General features: G+C 41.1%; 1 protein-coding gene across 2 annotated transcripts in view; it reads left to right on the top strand.

Annotated features, from left to right (window-relative positions):
- Nucleotides 1–12216, top strand: part of RIC8B (RIC8 guanine nucleotide exchange factor B) — a 33390-nt gene extending 21174 nt beyond the window's left edge. For both annotated transcript variants that reach the window (XM_033058305.1, XM_033058306.2), the window contains 4 exons: nt 2123–2267; nt 2414–2558; nt 4315–4434; nt 11141–12216. In XM_033058305.1, coding sequence (XP_032914196.1) covers nt 2123–2267; nt 2414–2558; nt 4315–4434; nt 11141–11252 — 522 coding nt within the window. In that variant the 3' untranslated portion in view covers nt 11253–12216. The remainder of the gene's footprint in view (nt 1–2122; nt 2268–2413; nt 2559–4314; nt 4435–11140) is intronic.
- Nucleotides 12217–24024: the final 11808 nt, after the last annotated feature.

Below are 24024 nucleotides of genomic sequence, written 5' to 3'. Positions count from 1 at the left end.
AAGTACAGTTAATTAAACTTTGCAGATCTGTGTGGTGGCCAGTGAGGATACAGGTGTTTTGGAGGGCTCTGCTTGAGGTTTAGTTTTACCTCAGGAGGAAGGAGTTGTTGGGATTAAGACTTGTGTACCAGTGTGTCAGTAAAAGTGTCCCTGGACAGAGGCACATTTCACGACTCTGTCACTCAAAAGAGCTCTTTATTACAATATGGCTGTGGCTTTTAACAGGGAGAAAGATTTATGTGCCGTGGTTAAAGAACTAAAGGATCTGTGTAGCTTGGTGGTGGAGTGTGGTGTTTTGTATTTGTTTTGCTGCTTTTCCTGAGGTCAAGCAGAAAGAAGTTAAAAGATGAGCAAGAGAAAGAAATTGCTCCTCTGGTTTCTGCTGTCCTTCTAAGCTGCAGTGGCTTTTGAGTTGTATCCTAGATGCTGCTCCCAGATCAAAGCTGTGCCTGAATTCATAAATAGAATTTAAAATAAAACAGAATATGTTTTCTGCATCTTTCATCTATACCAGGAAAATGTTTTTGAGGAATTTGAGAAACTTGTTATTTGTTTTTCTTCACAGCAGTCTGTTTTCAGGATACTTTGCTGATCTGTTAACTCTATTTAAAAAAAAAAAAAAGTTGTAGATCCAAGTGTTCATAAGCTAGAAAATTAAGTTGTCTGCATGTTTTTACGACATCTGGGCATTTCAATGTTAGAATATAATTGCATGCTGACTCCTGCCACAGGACCACTGCCTCATATAGTGCAGAGAATGGATGAATGTTGCTAACTGCATGACTGGATGTTTGATATTTTGAATTACCCTCATTGTTAAGTGCTAGCCTTGGGCTTTATTTATTGTGTGCTATTCAAATTGTGATCTGAAGACAGGATGATTGATTTCCTCATGGACTGTCCTATGGCACTCATCACTGTATTAGTATTAGAGTACTCTAAAAACATTAATTCATTCTTACAACACACTGGGAAATGGGAGTCATGGTACTATCCCCATTGGGGGGAGTAAGCAGGGACAAAGTAAAATGTTTTTGTTAATTGTTTGAATACTTGATTTGAAAAAGACAGGGTCTGTTTTATCCAAAGCAGTCAGTACTGTAGCATTCATGTAAGAATCAGTTCCCAGTGAGTCCAATTTCAGTAGTGATTGTGCTTTAATTTTGCACAGGACATGACAGTTTGTTAGATACCTAGAAGACAAAGAACTTGCAATTTCTTATGATGGCAACATACTTCGTTTTATTCCCTAATAAAATATTGAAGATTCATAATTCTTATTAGAGTCTTCAGATCATTAAATATTTCATATTATGGGCCAGAGTGGTTTGCAGATCATATCATATATCCTTTGAACATGAAAAAATTTACATAGATTTTGAGTCTGAAGGCATCCACACAAGGAGGCACAACTTTGCCAAAAAAACCATCTTTTTTGTACTAGCAGGCTTTCTTGAGGGTTGATGTTAACAGTATTAATGACCTCTAATGAGAAAATAGTATGTTTGAGGAAATGTTAAAGATTTCTCAAAAATATTTCTGAAATTTAGCTTGAGTTTTTAAAAATGTTTTCTGGTTGAAGTATGAAGTATTTCCTCTATACGTAGAGCCCATTTTTTAAATTTAGTAGTAGAAACTTGTAGTAGAACTTGCAATGTACTTATTTTCCTACTTTTTCATTAAGCACATTATTCTTCTGTATAAATTACACAGCATTTTAAGAATGTAAGTTTCCTTAAACGGGTATTTCTAATACTTTTACAAAATACTTGAGCAAAACAGAACAGAGAACATGAGCTTATGACTGCCTGATGACCAGCTTTCCTGGGACACCCACTTGTGCTTATAAACTCCTAATAATTGTATTTTTAAAGTCTGCATTTGAGACTGAGTATTTTTCTGCCCAGAATGACAGATCAGAAAGCTTAAATATATTAAGAAGCAAGAGTCGCTACTAATGAATGTGGGCATAGTTGTCGGATTTTATTGCTTTTTTTTTTTTTGAGGAACAGAGTTTTGATTTTTTTGTTATGCTGACAGTATTTGTTTTCTTGCAAATAGTGGTTTTGCAAGCCATTTCTATGCATTTTATGCTGTTATTCCCTTTCTTTTGTGCTGCCAGGTACTACCTCCACTAAGAGATGTCTCAAACCGTCCTGAAGTTGGCACAACAGTGAGGAACAAACTCGTGCGCCTTATGACACATGTTGACCTTGGAGTAAAGCAAATTGCAGCAGAATTTCTTTTTGTTCTTTGTAAAGAGAGAGGTAAAAATTACTTCTCCCTTTCGTATGAGGTCTTGCTATAATTGGTGTATTTCCCTCTTACTGTAACTCTAAATTCTTGTAGCACTCTGGTGGGGTTTGTTTTGTAGCTGATTGCAGCTGAATAATTTTCTGTATCCTCTTTGCAGTCGATAGCTTGTTGAAATACACAGGCTATGGTAATGCAGCAGGATTGCTGGCAGCCAGGGGCCTGCTAGCTGGAGGAAGAGGAGATCATTGGTACTCAGATGATGAAGATACAGACACAGAAGAATACAAATCTGCAAAACCAAAGTATAGTATTGTTTTCAATGTCATATATCCTGTTGCATTTTGGATTCCTTTGACATAATTTTTTCATTTTTTTACCTTTTTCAGAGAGGCAAGTTTTGGAATGATAGGTGCTTATATTTATTCCTGTCTTCTGCTGATTTCATGGTTTAATTATTGAGAAACCAGCCTCTAATAGTGACCATTATGTGGTCAGATATGGTTGCAGGGGAAAAAAAGGGTTACTATCAGAATGATTTAACATCTGAATAACTCTTAAAATTCAAGTGTGGAAAGAGATTTTTAAAGAACCAATAGGAAAAAAAATTAGTAGCAAACTTAGCAAGGATGGGTTTTGTCCCAGATTTTTGAGGAACTTGCATGAAGATTGCTAAGCTGCTAACTGTTGTTTTTGGGGTATATCTCTGTAATGGAGAAAGTAATGGTGTCAGGTACGGCTAAAACTTTTTGCCAGAACTTTGTTAAAAGTGAGAAAGTCAGTAGGTTTAGTTTCAGTTTTGACTGAGTTTCAGATTGCCTGGTACTAAAATTTTGCAGAAGCACCAAGTAGGTCATATATATAAATATGGAAGGAGCAAAATCTATAGAAGTCATGCAGCAGGAATCCAATATTTGTTTGAAGGATTCAGTGACCACACAGAAGCTCTGTTGATTTTTATTAGTTGTATTTGATTGGTGTTAGAGGTTTTAGTTAATCATGTTACATCTAAGATTTAATGCCATTTTGAAGATGTTCTGAAATTATTGATAGTGGACATCTGAAGTCTTAACATTATTCTTCTGTTTTATTCTCTTTTCCTTGAATTTCACAGATGTGATTAGGTATATGGTGGGCACTTATGGTTTATTGAAAGATTCTTATTAAGGTACATGAACAAAGAACAGGATTAAATGTATGAGATTTAGGAGTTATGCTGCTTCTATGCTAAGAAATTAACTCTAAACCAGAAGGTTTCTTTTTATTTCTGCACTTCAGGATTTTTTTCTTGGTGTTTTCTCTCTCCTTTCAAAAGCCTGACATTCAATTATATGCATATAAGTAAAACTGTAATATCCATTTAGTTAAAGTGTAACACTTAAACATTCAGGATAACTGTCAGTTGATTTATGCATCTGATTTTCTGTATTGCTGTTTGTGGTTAAAATGTTTGAAAGGAAAATGTGCCCTGAAAGTTTTCTTTAAAACTACTTCTCTGCTTTTGTTACCATTTATGTATCACTGTTCACTTGTATTAACAGTGAAAATAAAGCTGGCTTTGTAAATGCTCAAAGTAAAGTGACTTTATCTGCTTTGAGCAAAAAATCATCATCATGGAATGGCAATGGTTAACTAATTTAATGGAAAAATAACTGGAATCTGTCTATATTTTTTAAAACTAAGCCTGTAGAGAATTAGTTTTAGACATGTATGTCATTCAGATCCCTGTTTATATCATTAGTACTAATGACATTGTCATTGTTACCATCATCCCCCTGGTTTCAAACTGTTCCTCTCTGGGTTCCAACAACAAGAACTACTAGCCTGTGCGTTTTTGAGCACAGACAAGACATTAATACAGTGAATCCACTAAAAGATGCAGTCATGATTAATGAGAAAATACAGTATAAATATGAACCTTGTCTATTTATAACAAAATCTTTCATGTGCAGTTTTAGTCTTGATGGGTTCTGTGAGTTCTTCCGGTTTTCTGCTATTAAGAAGATAGAAAATGTACCTGTTCTTGCAGAAACGTAAACTGTGTTGTTTTTTCACCTCCAGCATTAACCTTATCACTGGTCACTTAGAAGAGCCAATGCCCAATCCAATGGATGAAATGACAGAAGAACAAAAAGAATATGAAGCTATGAAGCTTGTCAACATGTTTGATAAACTTTCCAGGTATTGTATTATAGCTGCTTTTGAGAGGCACCTTGTGTCCTGGCTCTTTACTAAGGTCTGGTGCTTCAAAATAGTGCTAGAATCAACTACTCTGTAGGATTAGGACCGCTTTAAATGCAGAGAAAAATGTTTAGCACTTCAAAGAAAAGAGTGACGTGACTTCCTCTCTTGGAGAGGATTGGATAGAGCTGGAAAGATCTGGTAGTCAGGGGACCGACCTGCTTCCTGAATAGATAGGCTGATGGTAATGAAGAGAATTTCTTCTTTTAAAGTATGGGACACAAGGCCCAAGGCAAGCATGCTTTTCCCCAAGCTAATGAGCACCCTGCTGCTTATATGAAGAACAAATACAGTGTGAAAATAGTTGTCAGAAACAATAAATTGTATAATGGAGCAATTAAAAGGAAATTTGCAGTTAAGACTTACTGTGGATTTATTAGGTTAAGTGCAGACTGGATTACAAATCAGCCTTTGGAATTTGTTTTATGTGACAAAGGTAATGCCATGAAATAAATGGGTGTGTCATGTGTCATAATGGTGTTACAGTATTGATACAGAGAGTTGATCTTCAGTTCATAACTTTCTTTGCACAAAAGAACATAGACCTGTACTGTTGTCTCTAGCATTTTTTCTTTTTGGCTCAATATGCCTCGAATTTACTGGTTTTTCTTTTCCCATACTTCTAGCCATATTGGAGTGATTGCTTGTAGATTTTTTTTAAATTCAAAAGCGAAGTTATATTCTTGAGAAACACTTATGTAATAATAATTTGCCATTGAACTGAGCTGTAGGAGGTAAATATACAAGTGCGTCCATTCTTCGACCATGGAAAAAAAATTCAGCAGCTAGAAATGTGCTTGTGATAGTCTATAGATAGCGAATTAACAAGATGTATCCAGAGAGATTCAGCAAAATGAGTATTTTTTTTACATCTTTTAAAGATGAGGAATAAAGCAGAAGATAAGGGATAATATGGATTTTACATGAGCTGTCAAAAACTGAATTACAGGCAAGATTGAAAGCAGGGAAGGAACTTTGAACAACTGAGCTGAGACTGTCAATGAAGTAACTGGGTATTTTTTCACATTATTTGCGAGGAAAGCAATTGTAGTCTTAGGAAAGAGAAGGCAATGTAATGCACATGTGATCTTAATTGAACTGCTCTGTAAAATGGAATCATTGCTAAGTTAAGCTAGAGAGTTAAGATGCTGAGTTTCAAGGGTACCACAATAAAATGACTAAATGGTCTAAAATGTTCTTTGAAAAGAAAGATTGAGGCTACAGACAAGCTGAGACTGTAGGCAAGTCAGTTGCTGTCCCTGCAGCAGTTACACAGAATCTCCCACTGGTTACTGTGGCACAAGAGCCCTTTCAGTTTGGAGGGTTGGAGACACCTGCTGCAGTGTCTGCCACAGGCTGACAATAACTGAGCAGCTGCTGCCCTGTGTCACCACTTATCCTCTTGGCCAGCAGCACTGCTGTCACCTTGGGCTTTCTGTGCCACTTACATCCACCTGCAGTTTCTTCTATAGCACTTACACTGCTTCAGGACTGGCACCCTTTGTTTTTTGTTTATTTGTGTAGTATTGTGGTTACTGTGGGACAGTGTTGTTGATATGACCCCTTTAGGTGCTGTGATAACATTAATGAAATCATTTCACTGTTCTTCCCACACTTTTTGTTTTACTAAAAATTGCAGAGGAGGGAAATGCTGGCAGGAAGGAAAAAGAAAGTTAAGACTTGGAATAGGGAGGCTATGGGATGTTTTTTATAAATGTAATTGAGTGCAATTATGGGCCCTGCAGATGTTAAACAACATGGGAAATTGCCAGTCTTGCATACAAAGAGTACCATGCTGATAGTAGTGGGAATCCTTCCATGGCTTTGAAATAGAATACTTGTGCTGCCTCCAGCTTGAGCCCTTCAGTGCTGGGAGTTTGCAGACTTAAATCTATGTAGAATGCACTTCTTACCCTTGGATTGCACCCTGAGGATGCAAAACAGAGGTTGCTTGGTTGGAGTTTTTGGTTGATTCTTAGGTTTGAGTCTTCCTTTGAGGCAGAGTGCTCATGGCAGGTTTCCTGTTTCTGCTGCCCTCTCTTGTCATCATAGAAAGGGAAATGTGCCGTGAACAGGTTCAGTTTGATGCAGTGCTTTGCTTATAGAAGGAAGTTGAGCAGGAGCAAACAACTTCTCATCTTGAGCAAGTTTATATAACTCAGTGTAACCTGAACAGGAGCTTAGAGTAATCTTGTGTAATGTACAGCAAAACAGGTTTGCTTAGTTCACTGGTATTGTCCCAGCAGTGTAAGCTAAGCTTTGAAGAGCTGCCACACTTTTATTGGAGAAAAGTATAAAAAAACCCAAAAGTTGACTGACAAACTTGTCAACTTCTGTCTCTGACTGATGAGGATCATCAGGCCGATTTGTCACTGGGGTTCTCCAGATTTGGCTTTGACTGGCTGAGTATCAGAACTCAGAAAACAAATTTGCCATGCAGTACTACTTCATTGGGAAATTATAGCCTTCATTAACAGCTGCTGAATTTGCACTGTACCCTTGGTAAAGGTTTATTGAAGCTGTAAGTATGAAGGGACATCTTTTCCCTAGTTCCGTAATATGCCAGTGGATTTTTGCTTTTCAGATTTCTCTTTATTTTCAGCATTGGCACTGAAAAATTGAAATTTTTTGAGGTCACGTAAAACTGATAGATGCTTTTGGTCATTTCAGGTCATACTTTCCAAGCTTTTCTACTCTTTTAGGTTGTTGGTGTTTGGGCCTGTTCGTGAGGTAATTGACCATCAACAAGGCTAAATTAAAATTAATAACCCAGGTTTGATTTCTCAAAATACATGTAGAAAAGCTGAATATATTGTGAACCCATTTCCCCTGTGCCAATATTTTAACATAGACTTGGATTCTACAAAAGCTTTTATAGAAATTAGTATTTTGATAAAATTTGGCTGAGATTACTTTTTAAAAAACATTAAATATATACAAACATGGGAAATCTTGATTATTGCATTTCTTGGGAGATGTATATACTACTTAGGCTGATCCTGAATGCCTGGACTTGGCCCTGATGTAACTCTATGGGTTTTGTTTGCAGTAAGCAAACAAAAACTAAATCTGGTTGGTTCTTTGGGAACTAAATATTTGGTGTCTGTAAATCAGTGTCCTCTGCACATGATGCATATCTTTGAGCATTGAAAAACTCTCCAGATCTGCAAGGATTTAACTCAGCCTTCCATTTTTTTGCAAAACAGCTAGTTAGCCACCTTAAGTCAGTGTTGTGTGATATTCTGTCTGTATAATAGATTATTGGAGATACTCTGTGTTAATTAAAATGTCTGGAAAAAATGCTAACATTTTTTCTATTATAAATGGTAGGTAGAATTGTATATTAATTGACTAATTTAGAATGTCAGGATGCTTTTTCCAAGCCAACCTTGTATTAATAGCAAGAATCCTTTTGCTGATAAAATGGTCTCCAATTATCACAGCTTGGGTTTTGTTGTACATTGAACAGAAGTCAACAAAACGAGTAAGAGAACCTGTCTAAATAAGGTACCCTACTCATTAAAAACACAAAATTAATCATAGGATCAATGAAGAAGGCAATGCTACATAGAGTTTGTTTTTTTCTTCCTCTTTCTAATCACTGAACAAAATAATGTTCCCTGAAAGGATCGGAACTATTATGTGGCACTCAATTATAAGGAGGTGAATAGGTCCCCAAGACTCTGTTTTATCAAAGGGGCAGGCTGGTGTTCACATGATGGCTGTTTGATTACAGACACCATCATTAATTCTGTGTGGCAGTGCTGCCCTGCAGCACAGACAGCAGACAGGAGAGGGTCACCCTTCAAAACAAGGCAATGATTTTTGAGTCGTTATCAAGCTAAATGGCAAGCAGGAAGGCAGAACTTGTATGGATATATTCGAAGGGACTCTTAGGAGATCTGAAAGTGGAAGAAGGGAATGCATTTTACCAACTGTTTAATTATGGTGTGTTTCTAAGTACACTTGAATGAACACTTTGTTTGCATTAGAAAAATGAGTGTTACAAGGTGCATCTGAGTATGTGGAAGGTCACCTAAGGATGTTCAAACATGTATAAATACACACATAGAACTTCATGGATATGGAAGAATTCCCACTGCCATCTACTGGGCTGAGGCCAGTGATGTTCTGCCCTATGGATGTGCTATAAACATCCAGTTTCTGGACAGTGACCTGTTTTCTGAGGCTCTGCGTGTCTGTTCCTGGCACTTCCTTTCCCACCTTGTCTCTTCCTGTGGACAGTGAGCACATCCTCAGGTAGCCCTGGGTGGCAAAGCACAGTCGAGGTCTAGAACGTGGTCAGAAACAAAATAGGCTTATCCTTGCTTCTCTTCCTTCTTTGGTGGCTTGGCATCTCTCTTCCATCCCTCTTCCATCCTGCTCAGATACTTGCAAAGCAGGAAGCTGAGGAAACAAGCTCAGGACCAGAAGGGTACTTGATAAGCATCCTTGTTTTTCTGTGCAATGTGATCTCAGCCTGGCTCCCATTGTTAAATCCTAAAGCTAAAGAGGGATGTGAAAGTGAGGCTGGAAGAAGGAAGCTCTTTCTCAGAGAAAGAGCTTTGCCTTAATAATTGACAGATGATGAGATAGGACTCCTTGACAATATTTAAAGACCTAAGAATTCTTGGGAGGAGAGGGAGATCACCACATAAAGGGACCTTGGGACCTTGTTTTCCTGTGTTCTTTCCTTTTTCATGAACAAATTCTTTATCCTTTATTACCCATTATAAGTAATTTATTACTAAAAGTAAATGGTAAATTAGTAGAAAATTATGTGATTCCTTGACTTCTGGCTGCAGTATTAAATGTTGCAACATAAGAATACACTTTGGGATTTTTAAAACAAAAATCTAGGATTCTTTCAGCATAAAGGACAGGCAGTGGTGATTTTTTCTTCGTGGCTACATTTTTGCATTTTAGAGAATACTTGTTTTGTATAATGTTTAAAGTTTGAAAACCAAAAATACCTCAGATGTAAAGGATTTTTTTCTCTGTGGGGAAAAAGATCTTTGCTATTAGACACAACTCAAAAGCACTCCAGCTTTGTCTTTGGAAGACCCCTACAGCAAGCAGGATTCTTGTCCTCTTTGGACAGCATATTTGCAGTCTTCATTTGCATCTGTTATCAAGGGCTCAGAGGCATCTTTTTCACACATCAAGAGATTCTCTGGGTGCTGTCACTTGAGCAGAATCTGCTCACTGTGGATTGTATTGCCAGAAGGAAGGGGACTCACTGGCAGTCCTGAAGTAATGGCAAGCTCTCTCCAGTCTGTTTAAAGGTGGATCCTACTCTTCCACACACGCTGAGGAGAGTTTGGCCTGTGCTCTTTGTTCTGGTCTTGCAAACCTCCTTCCCTGGCCTCACGCTTACCAGACAAGCCACAGCTGTTGTTTTTCATGTGGCATTTGTGAGTTTATCACTGTAGGATCTGATTGTCACATCTGCACAAACAGCTGCATTTATCTTGCTGGTCTCTTTTTGAGACCTGATTTAACTGCATCTTGACTGTACAGTGTCTGGCATGTGCATGCCATGTGACCCAGATGTTGCCTTTCTTGCTGTTCCTGTGGGTGCATCAAGGTTGGATTGATTGCCAGCTGTGTACAAGGAATTGTCCCTTTTTCAGCCAAGGTAGTGTAGACCAGGCAGAGAGCTGGTGAGATGCCTTTGCTTCCCAACTGAGTGATGCAGTTTTATTGTCTGTGGCTTGGGAGGGTGGTAGGTGTATGTTAAATTGACAGTTTTACCTGGCTGCCTTTCAACCAAGGAGTAAATTAACATCAAGCTTCTGCTCCTTTATTTAAGGTGACTCCTGAATATTTAGAGATGTTTTCCCTTTTTTTCCCCGCATAAAATCAAAATGTTATCTTTGCCCTTACAGCTTTTGCCATAATCCTCATATAGATGAGGTGGTAAAAAGTAAGGATTAAATAAATCTTTGCTAATACTTTTTGATTGGCTTAATCAATAATTAATCATCTCTTAGATGAGACTGTAGCTTTTGGAGTAGATATAATTGGATTAACTGCTGAGCGGCCTTTGGAGCTTTGAAGAGATTAAAATGGCTGTAAATCCTGTAATTAAACTGCCACAAACAAAAGCAATAGTATTAGAATCAGTCAGCTTTTTTAAAATGAATCAGCAAGTCCTTAACACACCCCTAGTAGTGGTGTAGGCAGAGTCTGTTCTCTTAACTTATTTATTTCCTTCAACAAGATGAATATGTATCAAATCATTGTTTTAATTGCTTGGGCATATATTAGCCAGAATGGCAGGTGAAATTTTCGGAAGAACTGACTGTCAGAGAACTCTCAGAAGAAAAGCTATTTTATGTATCCAAAACAGTGAACCTGCTCCTTGTCTTGAGCCTCTTAGGCACTGACTTTTCTTTGTCTTTAATTGGCTAAGTAGTTTTGGCCTACATGAATGAAGTCTTTATCTGTCCTGCTCTTCCCCTCCCACCTATTTGGGAAGTTGTTTTGTGCCTTTTTCTTCAAAACAGAGGGCTTTAGCAGGAATAACTTCCTTTTAGAGGCTCATTATGTACTGAAGCATATACTGTATGTGAGTATATTCTGCACATGGGAATTGATATGTGTGCACATGCTAATATGGATTCTTTTTTTCAATCTCTCACAGAGATGAGCTCATAAAGCCAATGGGAGTGCGGCCGGATGGGACAATGGCTCCTTTGGAGGAAGCAGTCAGCCAGTACCATACCAACAAGCAAGAAAGCTCAGATTCAGACTAAGGCATCACCTGCTTCACTCTCCATTCTCCTCTAATCCACACTTCTCCTTAGAGCCACATCTTTTATCCTCACATTAGCCAGCATCACTTTAACCATTCTATTATTGGCATATTTAAATGATGGGTCCTGTGCTGTAATGTCTGAATTTTTATTATGTCTGTTTAGAGAACATATCAATTTATTAGTTTTATGATCATTATTAATTTAAAATTAAATGTATTTCAAAAGGATAAAAAATGAAAGCCTACAGTGTAAAATAAAGTCCACTTTCACTTTCCAGAATTCTGTTTTCTGAACTCTGTAGGTTTTGCCATTCTTGATAATCTTTTGTATTGTCTTGCCGGTCTTCCTCTTTATATAATTGTATTAATGAAGCGTGTTTACTTAATGGCATTAGGAGCAGAGGGTGTTTAGACTTAGTAGTCTGACCTTGTGAGGCTGCTTTAGCTGGCATTGAGCAGTGATTTCAAAGCTCACGTTTTTAAAGTGTCCTGGGGTTTCCTACTGCTATGAACTTCTCCAGTTAAGCTGCTGCTTAAGATTTTAACAATGTGTCAGTGACAGACTGCTTCTAAAACTGCCTTTAAATTGGGAACAAGATGATGTGGGTTGTATGTCTTCCTTCCCTCTCTGGATAAGACCACACATATATACCCCCTCCTTCCCCTCTGAGTAAGTAAAAACATCCCTATTGAAAATGGTGTTCAAGTATTGCACTTAAATGTTGCCATGAATGGGAGGGAACTGGAGTGCATGTGCCAGTGTTTCACTGAACTGGGGCCTACTTTTGGAGATTAACTGCTGTGCCTCAATTGAAGGGAAGTCAAACTAATCAACAAAGAAATATTTCCTCTTAGAACTGAGGAAGCAATGGGATAGAGAATGGGAGGGTGGAAAGGAGAAGAAAGTCTCTTTCAATTCTGTACTCTTTAAAAAGAAAGATTAAAATTTTAGGCGTGCTGCACTGCTGTTGTTACCTCTTTGCCTGCTTGGTTTCTTTCTGTGTGTTTCTCCCAGCATGAATGACATGAAGAATACTCCATGCCATAGTTTCTAATTCCGTATTTTGTGCAGAAGCTTAAACATGCCATTCACTGGGGACATTTCAGAGGTTGGTGATGGTTCTCCAGTTTCTTGTTTTTTTCCTATGACTTGACACTGCTTCTCTGAACTAAGGAAGTTGGTGTTCAAAGACCCTGTAAAAGGGGATTTGGTATGAAATTGTGCTGTGGTTGCTCATGTGAGGAGTTTCTAAAGATGATCTTAGTCTTCCAGAAGAACTGAAAAGAAAAAAATAACACACTGCTGTCCTTTCAGTGGTTCAGTTTGTGTTTCCAGAACACTGCCCAGCCACAGCAATGTCTTTCCTGGTACATATATAATATGCAATGTCATACCTCTTCTATATGACTCTGAAAGTGGAAGGGACCTGTTGTCCAAGAGCAATAAGTGTGCTTGCTGCATCTAAGTTGGGTCTCAAAACTGTAGTTCCAAGTTTAGCCTCATGCACTGACTACTCTGAGCCCAGCAGAGGCAAATATTGTGTGCCCTGCAGGTGCAAAAACTTTCTGATCCCTCCCTGAGGAGTGAAACTTCACTGGCCCTGTTGATGAGGAACTGTCTTGGTGTCAGCTGGGGCTGGGGAAGGACTTGTTTCATTCAGAGCTTCTACTGGGGCTTCGTGCTGTAGAGCGCCAAGTAAAGAGCATGAAAAAGAGCAAAATCTCATTTGTTGCTTTACAAGCTGTAGAATATGGTCTTAAATTAGCAGACTGAAGAGATTAATGAAACAATAATGGCTCCAGGGACCTTGTTACAAGCAGTATAGCACGAGGCTCTTGTGCTCTGCCCCCTGTCATTCACCACAGCAACATTTGCAATAAATAGTTCTATTTAGTTTATCTTGGAAAACAGATGCTTGTAGATGGTTCTACAGCCATGAGCTGCTGCTCCAGTTAAAAAGAAAAAATTGAAGACCAAGCATAGGAGGTTCTGCCTGAATCCTCCAGCTCAGGAGTGGCTGTCACAGCTAGGCTGCCTGTAGTGCAGGTTAATGTAGATAAATTAAGAACTTGCACTACTGCAGTGCCCTAGAGCAGCTCTTGTTGCACGGGGATAGTTTGTGAAAAGGCTTAGTTTTGCTATGTAACCATAGGTCCTACCTTAGCTGCAATGGCTGCAGATCTGGGAATATCTTGGGATAAAGGTCCTTCAAATCAGCAGTGCCTCTGTTTCCTTTTGTGCTGGCTGGTGTTTTAAGAGTAACTGAGCACATGGTAAGATTTCTCTTGGGTGGGAGTCTGGAGAAAAGTGAGGTTAAAAAAAGGAGCTCCCTGGAATTTTCTGTGTATTGTGAAATTTTGCTCCTGAATTTATTTTCAAAGTTGAACCTCCAAAACTGGAGGCTTGGGCAGCTGAGTCTTGCTTAAACTGGTAAACCAGGCAGTGTGGGGCAGGGTCTCTAAGTGACATGTCTCATTTTACTCCCTTCTGAGTAAAAAGTCTGTAGGTTTTCTAGTGGTGACCATAAAGGTGGGTTTTAGGGACATGTACCTTTCACTCCCAAAAAGTCTTCCACAGTCAGTCCCAACCTCAAAATCTTATGTTTCAGTCTTTGGCATCAACAGTCCAAAGCAACACATTTCTCATTAAAGCTCATCAATTATTTGGAAGCTTTGCTTCTCTTTGTTTCCCATTAGAGTTATGAAACAAAAGATGATGGGAAATTGCTGAAATTTGTCAGAATACTTTGTTCTTTTGTAAAATGATACAGATATATTTGTTTAAATGCTCATGAAAACTTCCTGGCAGGTATTCCCAAATGCTAATTGAAACTTCATGTGCCCCAAAAGTGGTTTTCAGGAAAAAGGGTCGTTTACAATCTGTTAAAAATATTGTGAGAAAACTACCAGAACTTTAAAGAAATTTGCCGAAGAGGAAAACCACATCAGCTTTGATGTTTTGAATGTACAACATTACTGTATGTGTGTGTGGCCTATGTATTGAGTTTTTTCCAAGTACCTGAAAATCTGCAAAGGCTTTAAAAAAAAATAAAACAACTATGCAATGGCATATTTCTATTCATACAAATTTCCCATACCTGGGTGAAAAATCAGTTGTCAAAGGTGGCTTTAAGGAAGAGAACATTACAATAAAGCTGTAGCATTAGTGGGTTGCCAGGCACCCTAGTCAGAAAGAGGAAAGTAAACCCCAAAGTACACAAGATCCCAAATCTCCTGAAGGAGCATTCCACAACATTGTACTTCAACTTATTACCACAAAACAGCTAATAAAATCCTGTGCTTTAATAAGGCTGGCTGTAAAAAGACTCTTCCACTGTTCAAACAGTGAAGAGCCAGACTTTGCTGGTCTTTGAGCAGCAAGTTAAACAGCTGCCCAGGTCAGATTCTTTTCTGCTCAAGCATGGAAAAGCAGTGATTTAGTAGGAGTGCAAAGATGTGGCTCACTTTTAGACAGAAAAAAAAAATGCTATTTAATGCTACAAATGAAAGTCTTGCATTAACATCTTAGTTACTTACATGGGTCTGGCCCTTAAGGAAAGTGTCAGGGGACACTTCCATGCAAAAGATATGTCACTCTGGTGATGCAATCTTTAGGCCAGGAATTTTGGGAGAAGCTGACATCCTTTTGGCTTTTGCACGTTTCCTCCAGCTGTGCCTGGAAAGCAGCTCCCTCAGCAGTGGAGGAAGAGCCTGGGAGGGTGGGCTGAAGGTTCTTCCCGAGCTGTGGTGGGTGAGCTGGGGCAGGAGCCCATCCTGCCTTCCCGTGCTCCTGAGGGAACCTGGGCAGGCCCGAGGCTGCCGGGAGGCCCAGGTGGATGTGAGCTGAGGGAAAAGGTGGTGACTCTAGCAAAACTGAGTGGTTTTCAGAGCTTCTTCTCTCACCACAGCAGTACAGGTGAGTGCTGTTGATCCTCTGTTTTTCCCTGTTGCTCACCCGTGGAAGGCTGTGCCTGCCTTGGGTTACGGCCCTCGGTGTGAGGCCTCAGGAACGCTGTGGGTGCTTGTGAGTCCCTCAGGTGGGAGGTGTCCCGTTCCTTGCTGTCCTCCTTGAGAGCAAAGCCCCTCTTCCCTGCCCTGTGTGAGTAAGGAGGAGGAGGGGGTCCCACAGGAAGGCACCAAACTAATTTCTTGGGAAGTATGTAGGAGCAGCCCTGTGTCCTGTCCAGGCAGCATTGGAGCCACTTTCAATTCTGCCAAGAGACAAGTCCGAGGGCCAGGCTGACCTGTGGTACTCCCACAGCAGTGACCCCTGGCCAGGACTGAGGACAGCAAATTCAGTCTGTCAGGTACGGAAAAAGCCCCAAACCCCAAATCTGACCATTTCCACAAGCAGGCCTGCAGCACCATCTGGCAGCACGTGGGTCAGCTCAGCTCTCTGTCCTGGCTGGGAGCTCCAGGGTCCAACAAGACCAGGTAAGTTCCTCGAGCATCCCGGCTTTCTCCAGAGCAGGCGAGAGCACAGATCACTGAGCTGCTGACGTGCCTGGGAATCGATTCCTCCGACAGCATGCCAATCTCTGTGGGGTACCTAGGCAGGCTTTTAGAGGATGGTGGGGAAGGAATTATTTAGACCACCCATCTTAGCTGGCTAAATTACCCTGGTAGTCTCTTCTAACTCCTTTTCCAGTCACGGATGAGAGAGAGGACAATTCAGAGTAAGACTAATTTGGGTGCACTGAATGACCCTCTGCAGGAGCTCTGCTTTCCCTCCCTCGACTACAGAGGGAGCCTGGGGAGACCAGCTGGTTACATTTAACTGCTAAATTGGTTGCCAAAAGATGGGTGGTGAGAATTCCTTCCAGTTTTCCCTTTGCCATGGACCACACTCTTCCCACAGCAGGATGCTTGCTTGCTCTCTCCTGCAAATTTGGAGATTGCTCAGTGCAGTGAGATGCAGGCCCCCAGGAGCCACCACAAGACAAAAGCTGCATCACACCCCTTGGCAGGTACTGTATAATGCTGTGTGCAGGATTTCGTGGCCTTCCTGCTTAAACAGGTTCTTTAAAGCAGCTTTACTTTTGGGAGCCTGTTTAACAACTTGCCTTGGTATAAGCAAAATTTTACATACCTTCTGAAATTTGAAAAACAATGTGAAACCTCCAGCAAAATTATAACTGGAGAGGGACTGATAACAGAAAAGACTTCTAAGTTCACTCCAGGTGTTAAAAATGGAGAGAGAGGTGAAGCCATTCAAAATAAACCCTGCTGAGATTGCCCCTTCCTCTTTGGCCTGATAAACCCATTACAAATTCAAAGAAAAGCAGCCAAAATCGTCAGGCTTCAGGACATCCATTAGCCCTCTTTTACGTTTTAGAGCTTGTAACAGATGCTGACTGTGGGTGTTAGTCCTTGTCTAACCAAAAAGTTTAATTCTTCATCCTGGAAGCTTAAAATACAAGTTTCTGCCAACAAGAATTCAAACCTGAACCTAAACTACCAGGATTCTCAGCCTTCAGAATTATTTTATGCTCAAGATGTGAGATTGCCTGGGAAATCACAGTGCTGTGGCACATCACACTTCCAACAGCAATTGTAAAAAACAGTAGTTTGTTAGTGGGGTTTTTTCTTCCCTTTTTGAGAAGAGAGTGACTGTCTGGATTCCCTCCTGTTTTTTCAGTCCCCAAATGTTCATAATACCCTGTTGGGGAGGAATAATTCCCATCCAAGTTATAAAACACACTTATAAGTAGATGGGAAAAGCATGAACAGAGCTGTAAAGAAAACAAAACCGCCAGGAACAAGATCTTATTTTGCATGCTTCTCACTGTTGTATTTTTGCCGCAATTAGCATATTTTAAAGACAAGCCTTTTTTTAAAAAAATTCTGCTATCTGCCTGAACTGTTCTCAAGCTTTGAACTTTTCCATCCTTTCTATTGATTATGGCCAAGTGACCCATATTTAAAAAGCATTTACAATAAAATTATAGCACTTTCTTTTGTGCTGCCGGCTTTCCCAGTGAAAAGCTAAAATGTTTTAAAATTGTCACTTTTTGACAGAGGTAATGGCTGTAATATATTTAGTCTCTTCCCCCTTGTTGTGCTTAAAATGGCTATGCTAATAAAGGGCACAGCTGTCGATACTTTATGGCCTGCTGGGGGGAAGAGGGGGAACGAAGGAAAAAACAGATTGACTGTGTGTCAACAAATGCAGCTGGGAAAGAAAAAAAGAAGCCCCTTGAAGGCCCCTGCAACTTAAAGTCCAAGATAAATGATGTCCCTATGCTTAAAAAAAAAAAAATGGAGGTTGGAATTCAATAAAGGGGAACTGAAAAGGAAACTGCTTAAAACTGAAAGCCTTTTCTCTGCCTCTAGACAGCTTACAAGAGAAATGAGCAAAACTGACCACAGAAAGAGGGTGAGCAGCCAAGAAAGAAAACAAAAGCCTATCCTGGAAAATATATTGCATCAAAGAATCATCTGAAGTGCACTGCGACCGGCGGGCGGAGCGCATACAGTTTAATGGAGATGCAACAACTTTTACATGCTGCTGCCTTTGGGGGAGCAGGCAGCTTTGTGCCAGGGAGGGAAAAGGGGAGCTGGAATTACTCATATCAAAGCAGTAAGAGTGGGACATGAGGGCAGAGGGGTGATGGTGGATGTCCTTCCCTGGGGAGCCATATGAACTATCCCATAACTTGTGCTCGGCCACTGAGACTCACAGCTTGGCACTGCTCCTGAGACAAGGAGAGAGCAACAGCAGGGCTGGAAGGGGTGCAGGCATGGGAAGCTGGAATTTATGCAGTGAGGAAATGGCAATATTGGGTGCAAACCTGCAAGAATCAGGCGGTTTTCATTCCCCAGGTCATGAGGCAGCTGGTTTGCATGGAGGCAAACTCCTAACAAAATAACAAGTGGCAGGGAGCCATTTGTTCATTGTCATTTCTTGGACAATTATGGAAGATGAGGACAGTTTTTCCCAGCCTAAGGCAAAATGCCTCTAAGTGTGGCTTATGTTTCCCAGAGGTGTCCAGACAGCATGGCCTGGTTTCACCAATGCCACTGGAGCTGCCATATCCACCTGCTGAGAACCAGGGTCCAACCATTCCCACTGCCTGTTATGGACCTGGAAAGAGGCTTCCTGGAAAGTAAACCCTTGGCAGCAGGCAAGGCCAGGAGAGCTGGTGAGCCTTCAAATAACCTCTACTTCTGCAGTGGGAGGACATGAAGTCTGGGTGGGATATCCTGCTCTGAAGAACTGTCTGCTCTTCTCTTCCACTTTCCCACTTCCGTCATCCTTTACTCCCACCACTTTTTGAAATTTATTTTTCATTCAAGGCCTTTTTTTCCTGGTGTATTGTTCCTATTTAAGAACATCTGGAAAAGGTCATCAAATGGGAGAAAAGAGTTATCTGTTTTTTCAGTTCTTCAGTTTTTGCATGTGTGTATGTATTCCCTTTAACATCTGCAAATTCTGTAAAAATGGGAGGATGGAAAAATAAGTAACTGAAGACAAGGCAAAATCAGGAAATCGAAAAAAGAATTCCTGAAATTAAACAGTCGTGTCAAATTTTTACTAAAGCAACAGGACATTAAAATGGCATCACAAGTTCTAATTTCCTTCTGTAATTGTTTGAAAGAGTTTTAAAAGGCCATAATTTGTACTATTCTTGCTAGATTTCACTTGGTAAAACTCCTGCACCATTAGAGATCAATACCTCTCAGTGATGCTATATTTGTGGGATGACCAGTTTGACTTTGGTTTTCTCCAGAGAAATGTGGAATTTGGTATGGCTGATGTGCAAGAGGAAAGGTTGTTGTGCCCAAGGACAGAAGAGTTATGAGATTCTCCCGCCCACAACTGGGACTTAGGGAAGCAAACCTCCTTGCCTGTGATAGTGACTCATTGTATGAGTCCCACTGCCTCTTTGTAGTTGACAGATGGCGAAAAAAATGCAGGAAAAGGAAGAGAAAAGCACCTGAGCTCTTGAATGTGTTCACTGGTGTGGGTTGGGATGATTCCACAAGCAAAAGTTCCCCTGCAAGCTGGCCTGAAGGTGGGAACACATGAACCCTGCTGGACTAAGAGGTCATGTTATGAGAAGTAACGCTCTAGTTGGTGTGGCACATGTAGCATGGCTGTAAAGCACCTGAGCTGGAGCTGCTGTTAGAGAACATGCTCAACATCTATCCATTCCTGGGGTACTCGATGTCCCATGATTTGGGAAACAACCTGAAGGGGCTGGAGATACCACAGAGCTGGTGTGTGATTGTCAAGGCCAACAAGTTACACGGAGGCTGCACAGTCCCTGCATAGGGAATGTGTGACAATGTCACTTGCCATGGGGAGAATGATCCCTCCATAGAGTGCTGGAGAGCCCATGGCTGTGGCCAGCTCCCTGCCCATAACCCACGGATGTGTAGAAGCCTGGAAATCTCAGGGTGATGTTTTATGATCGTGCTGCTCAGCACACTCGGGGGAAGGCTGAGAGGAGGCTGTGTGGGAGCCAGAGTAGATGGGTTTTTGTAACTTTTTCCTTGCAGACCAGCACAATTTTCCAGGGGAGATGCAAGCCTGGAATAGTGGCTGTTGAGCTCACAGACTTGCTTTGTTTAATTATCATTTGCAGACTGTTTAACAGGGGCCTGGAGACCCCAAGAACCACCAAGAGCCAGAGATTGACAACCACCATATATGTCTGTAAGACGAAGGTATGCAAAACTTTCATTTATTTAGTGGAGTTGAAAAGTGCTCAGAACAGTATTTCATGTGCATAATTGGGCATTGAAGTGACAGACTGTGAGCTCTGTTTGGCTTAGCTGTCATCTGAAGCTCTTTGTTGGCCAACTCACTTTTGAACCTGGGCAACCCTGCCTGCTGCTGCCCTTGGTGTTCCATGTGCTGTGAGGGGTCTGGAGACCCTCTAAATGTCTGTGCTTTGGACCAGCTGCTTCTAATGCAGGTTGTCATGTTAAAACCTTTCATGTACTGTGTCTCCCACAGTCCTTCTAAACAAAAAAATCTCAGCAAGCAGCAGGTGAAACTTTAGCTCTTGTTTTTCTACTTGTTTATAATTTCAGGCACCTTTGGATGTTGTTCTCATTCCTGGGTCTGTCAATATATTGTGCCTCCTTTGGGACTGTTGGGACTGTTAGTTCTTTTTATTTTCAACCCATGTGGAGTGTGAGTGCCTCTGCCTCCCTGCAGGCTCTGCTGCTCTCTGCTGGTCTCCTTCCACTGTATGCAGGTTTCTCAGAGGTGTCAAGGCACCTAAAATTTAACTAAAGGAAGCAGGGACAGGGGAGGGAAGAGTTCAAGTGTGCGCTTTGCCTTTATGAAATGGGAAAAGGGTTTGGAGTCAAGCTGGTACCTTCTTACGTGCTATCAGGACCTAGGCAGAGATTTGTAGGAAATGGGTTTTTGCTTATTCTTGTGTGCAGGAGCAGAGGGTCTTTTTCAACAGTTCCTTCAGTAATTGTTTCATCCTCCCATGAACACCAGCAATGTATGGAGGCACATGGGTGTTCCCATCCTTTCCCTGTGTGGCTTCTGGAGGTTTTAAACCTGATGGCCAGTTTTAAATGCTGTGGATCAATGCTGAGCAGGCTCTTCCACCCTCAGCTCACCCTTAGTTGGGGACAGAGCAGCTGCAGGAGCAATGTGATGCAACTGCAGCGTGCAGCTCTGAAAATACCTTGCGCTTGCAGACCCTTGTATCACCCCCAAAGGACTCTGAGCAGATTGTCAAGGGGGGATATTACAGGATCCCAGAACTGTGAAAGGATTTAATCCAAACATTTGAAGGAGTCACCCAGTTGGATCCTGACAGAAGGGACATTGGTGCATAGTCCTTGCTAGGTCTCTGATGTTCAGAAACCTTTCTAACAATCGCCATGTCATGAGTATTTTGGTGAGGAACTATATCATCAGACCAAAAGTATGTTATGCAATAAGGTGTTTGGGGTCACAGGGGAGACCTTGCAAATCTAGCCATGAGGCATTTGCATGTAAAAAAACCAAACTTAAAAAAAATAATTTTAAAAAATTGTAGCTTCTTTCAGCTGCAACCTAAACTTTTTGCTAAGTTAAATTTCCCCAGCCCTGGGCTGATCCCTGTAGCCCCTCCAGGGTTTTCAATGCATCCAACAATGAAAGTGAAATCCAATCCCATCCAATTAGAGGAAAATGAATGGCTCATCTACAATAAATGGGCTCTGAATAACAATAAGCCAACAAGAGAGCAATGAACTGGAGGCAGAGTACAATCTTCCTGAATGTTAATCGACAACTAACTCCACAAGCTTCTTAGAGGTGGAAAGAATTGGAGGAAAATAGATTAGGGAGACTTTAGAGCACATTGCCTTTTAACTGCTTAGGCCTTACATTTTTACCTAAATACAAGAATGTTTCTAATGCTGCCTTTTTCAGGGTGAAGGGTGTGTGTGAGATGGGGTGTTTGTTCTCAAAGTTAAATGTTTTTAATTAATTTATAATTTGACATGGTTGGTCCTACTGTATAGTGTCTGGTATTATTTCATTGTTTCACTTACTCAGAAGGATATTTTTAAAATTGCAAAGTAAAATGGCAGAAGCCTTGGAAAATGCTTTCTGTAGATCTGAGGAATGGATATGAATGAATCAAGGAGTTAGCCTGAGACTGAAAATAAGCTGGAGAGGTGAAAGGAAAAAAAACCCTGCAGTTCAGTGGTTGAAGTGCTATCTGTACCCACAACTTCGCTGATGCTGCTTGCTGGTTTCCCTAGACACCTTTTCACCCTGTTGAGGCCTGAAACACCTGCAGAGCAGCTCAGCTGCTTCTTTCCACTGCCCTCAACCCCACAGGTAATTTTTGTAAAGACAGGGAAGATGCCAGGTGTCCTGAGATCACTAAGAAGCTCCCACAGAAGCTACCAACCATGCAGGTTCCCTACCCAAGGTAACAAAATCTCACCCAGCTGAGCTGCATTGCCCATCCTCTCTACTCAGGCTATTAAATCCCAATATCCTTTAGGGTTTTATCCTCTCCAGACAGGCAGAGAACTTATTCAGCTTGCCCAGCACTGCCATCCCTTCCTGCCTGCTTTCAGCCACAGAAGCCAACTCAAAGGCCATGGAGACAGATGAGAGCAGGCTCACCTCCCTGCAGGCTGGGCACCCACCTCAGCTGTGGGGGTAGAGGGTTGATCCTCTGGGAATCAAAGCTCCTCAGCACTGGTGCTGCAACAAAAGACGGTGTGGAGAGGTCCATACAGACAACAGAATGGAGTAACTTTTAAGGTGAATGATACTTTAAGTTGCATCTTTGTAATTTGATCTATTAGCAGGGTTTTATGTGTAGCATCCTTTATCACAAACGTCTTCCCAGAAGTAGCTCCTACTTTGCTGCCTTGTGATCGAAAAAGTTGGCAAACAGGTCGATAGGAAACCAAAGTCTGCCCTTTCTCTGCGAGATGGGAATGAAGGGAGGAGCTGTATCCCACTTTCCCTCTCCTGGTCTGCTGCACAAGGAAAGGTCCACTTGTATTCTTTCAGAGCAGTTAGCAGTTGATAGGCATATAGATGAGCTATTAAGTAATATACATGCAGAGATAAAGGGGATTTGGAAGGGAGAATTATTAATTTGTAAATTAAATTACCATTTCGTCTTGGCAGCATTAAAATAAATTTCCAAAGACCATTGTCTGCTTGAACAAAGAAAGGAAAGGAACTGCTAGAAGCAGTTTTCACAGTTCAGATACGACGGTTTGTGTGTGTAAATAAGGCCAGTGTTGGCACTCAGCATGTAGCACAGAGAGCACATTTGCTGCAGTGTGCAGGCATGCTCCGGCCAGCACTTGGGAATTACAACACACACCGCTAAAGCTTAGCACAGAGAGAAAGCGGCGCCAAGGGGAATTTCAAATTTCCTAAGTGCATTTTTTCTAAAAACTGACTTTAACTGTGGGACAGGACAAGGCAGTGGCCAATAAAAACCCCTGGGTTTGGCCATTTTGGGGCAAAATACTGTTCCTTTCCCTTTCATGATCCTGGAATCTCCCACCTTGTTTTGTTTCTCAGCTTTGGCTGCCACTAACTGCAAAAGTGATTCTTTGGTTACTTGGAGATTTTCAATGCAAGAGGGCTCTTCTGCAAGTCCTGGGAAAAGTTGGGAGTACTTTGCTCCTCAGATAAGGTGCAGTATAACATTTAAACCAGGCACAGGCACCTGAAGAAGCATTAAAAATCTTACACTTTAGCCTTATTGTGCAAAACTGCACGGCTTTATACTCATTGTATGTCAAAAAGGGGATGGCACCAACAGGTTAAATTGTTGGTCTATAAAACCAGATTCTGGTAACTCAGTTTACCCTAAAGAGCAGCATCTGTTCCTCATGGTTGTGCCTGTGGAGACAGGGGTGCTGCTTATGTAACAACTGCTCCTCATTTTGGGGTGTCACACTGAAGCTAGAAGGTAAGGACAACTCTGATGGAAAAAAAAAATCTTGAGAATTTCAGAACAATCATTATCATTTAGAAGGGCAATATCCTGTGAAAACAAACTCCTTTTTCACAGGTGGTTATCACATTTTCATTTTTTGGCAGAACCAGCTCCACTTGCTCCTGTGACTGTAATATCTCTGAAGCACTGCAGCCCAAGGGCTGATGTCCATTTTCTTTTGGTACTGGATCATCTCTCCCATGAGGATCTGCACCAGGAGCTCTAGGAAGCTCCTGCCCCTGCTTCCCCACTGGAGACTTTTAACATCAGCCCTGGGGTAAAGTTGGCTGTAGTTTGGAGGCTTAGGGCTGTCCCCATCTCCTTGTGACCTCT

This window comes from Catharus ustulatus, chromosome 4 (assembly GCF_009819885.2).
Source record: "Catharus ustulatus isolate bCatUst1 chromosome 4, bCatUst1.pri.v2, whole genome shotgun sequence".
Taxonomy (NCBI): Eukaryota; Metazoa; Chordata; class Aves; order Passeriformes; family Turdidae; genus Catharus; species Catharus ustulatus.
This window is presented reverse-complemented; position numbering and strand designations above follow the sequence as displayed.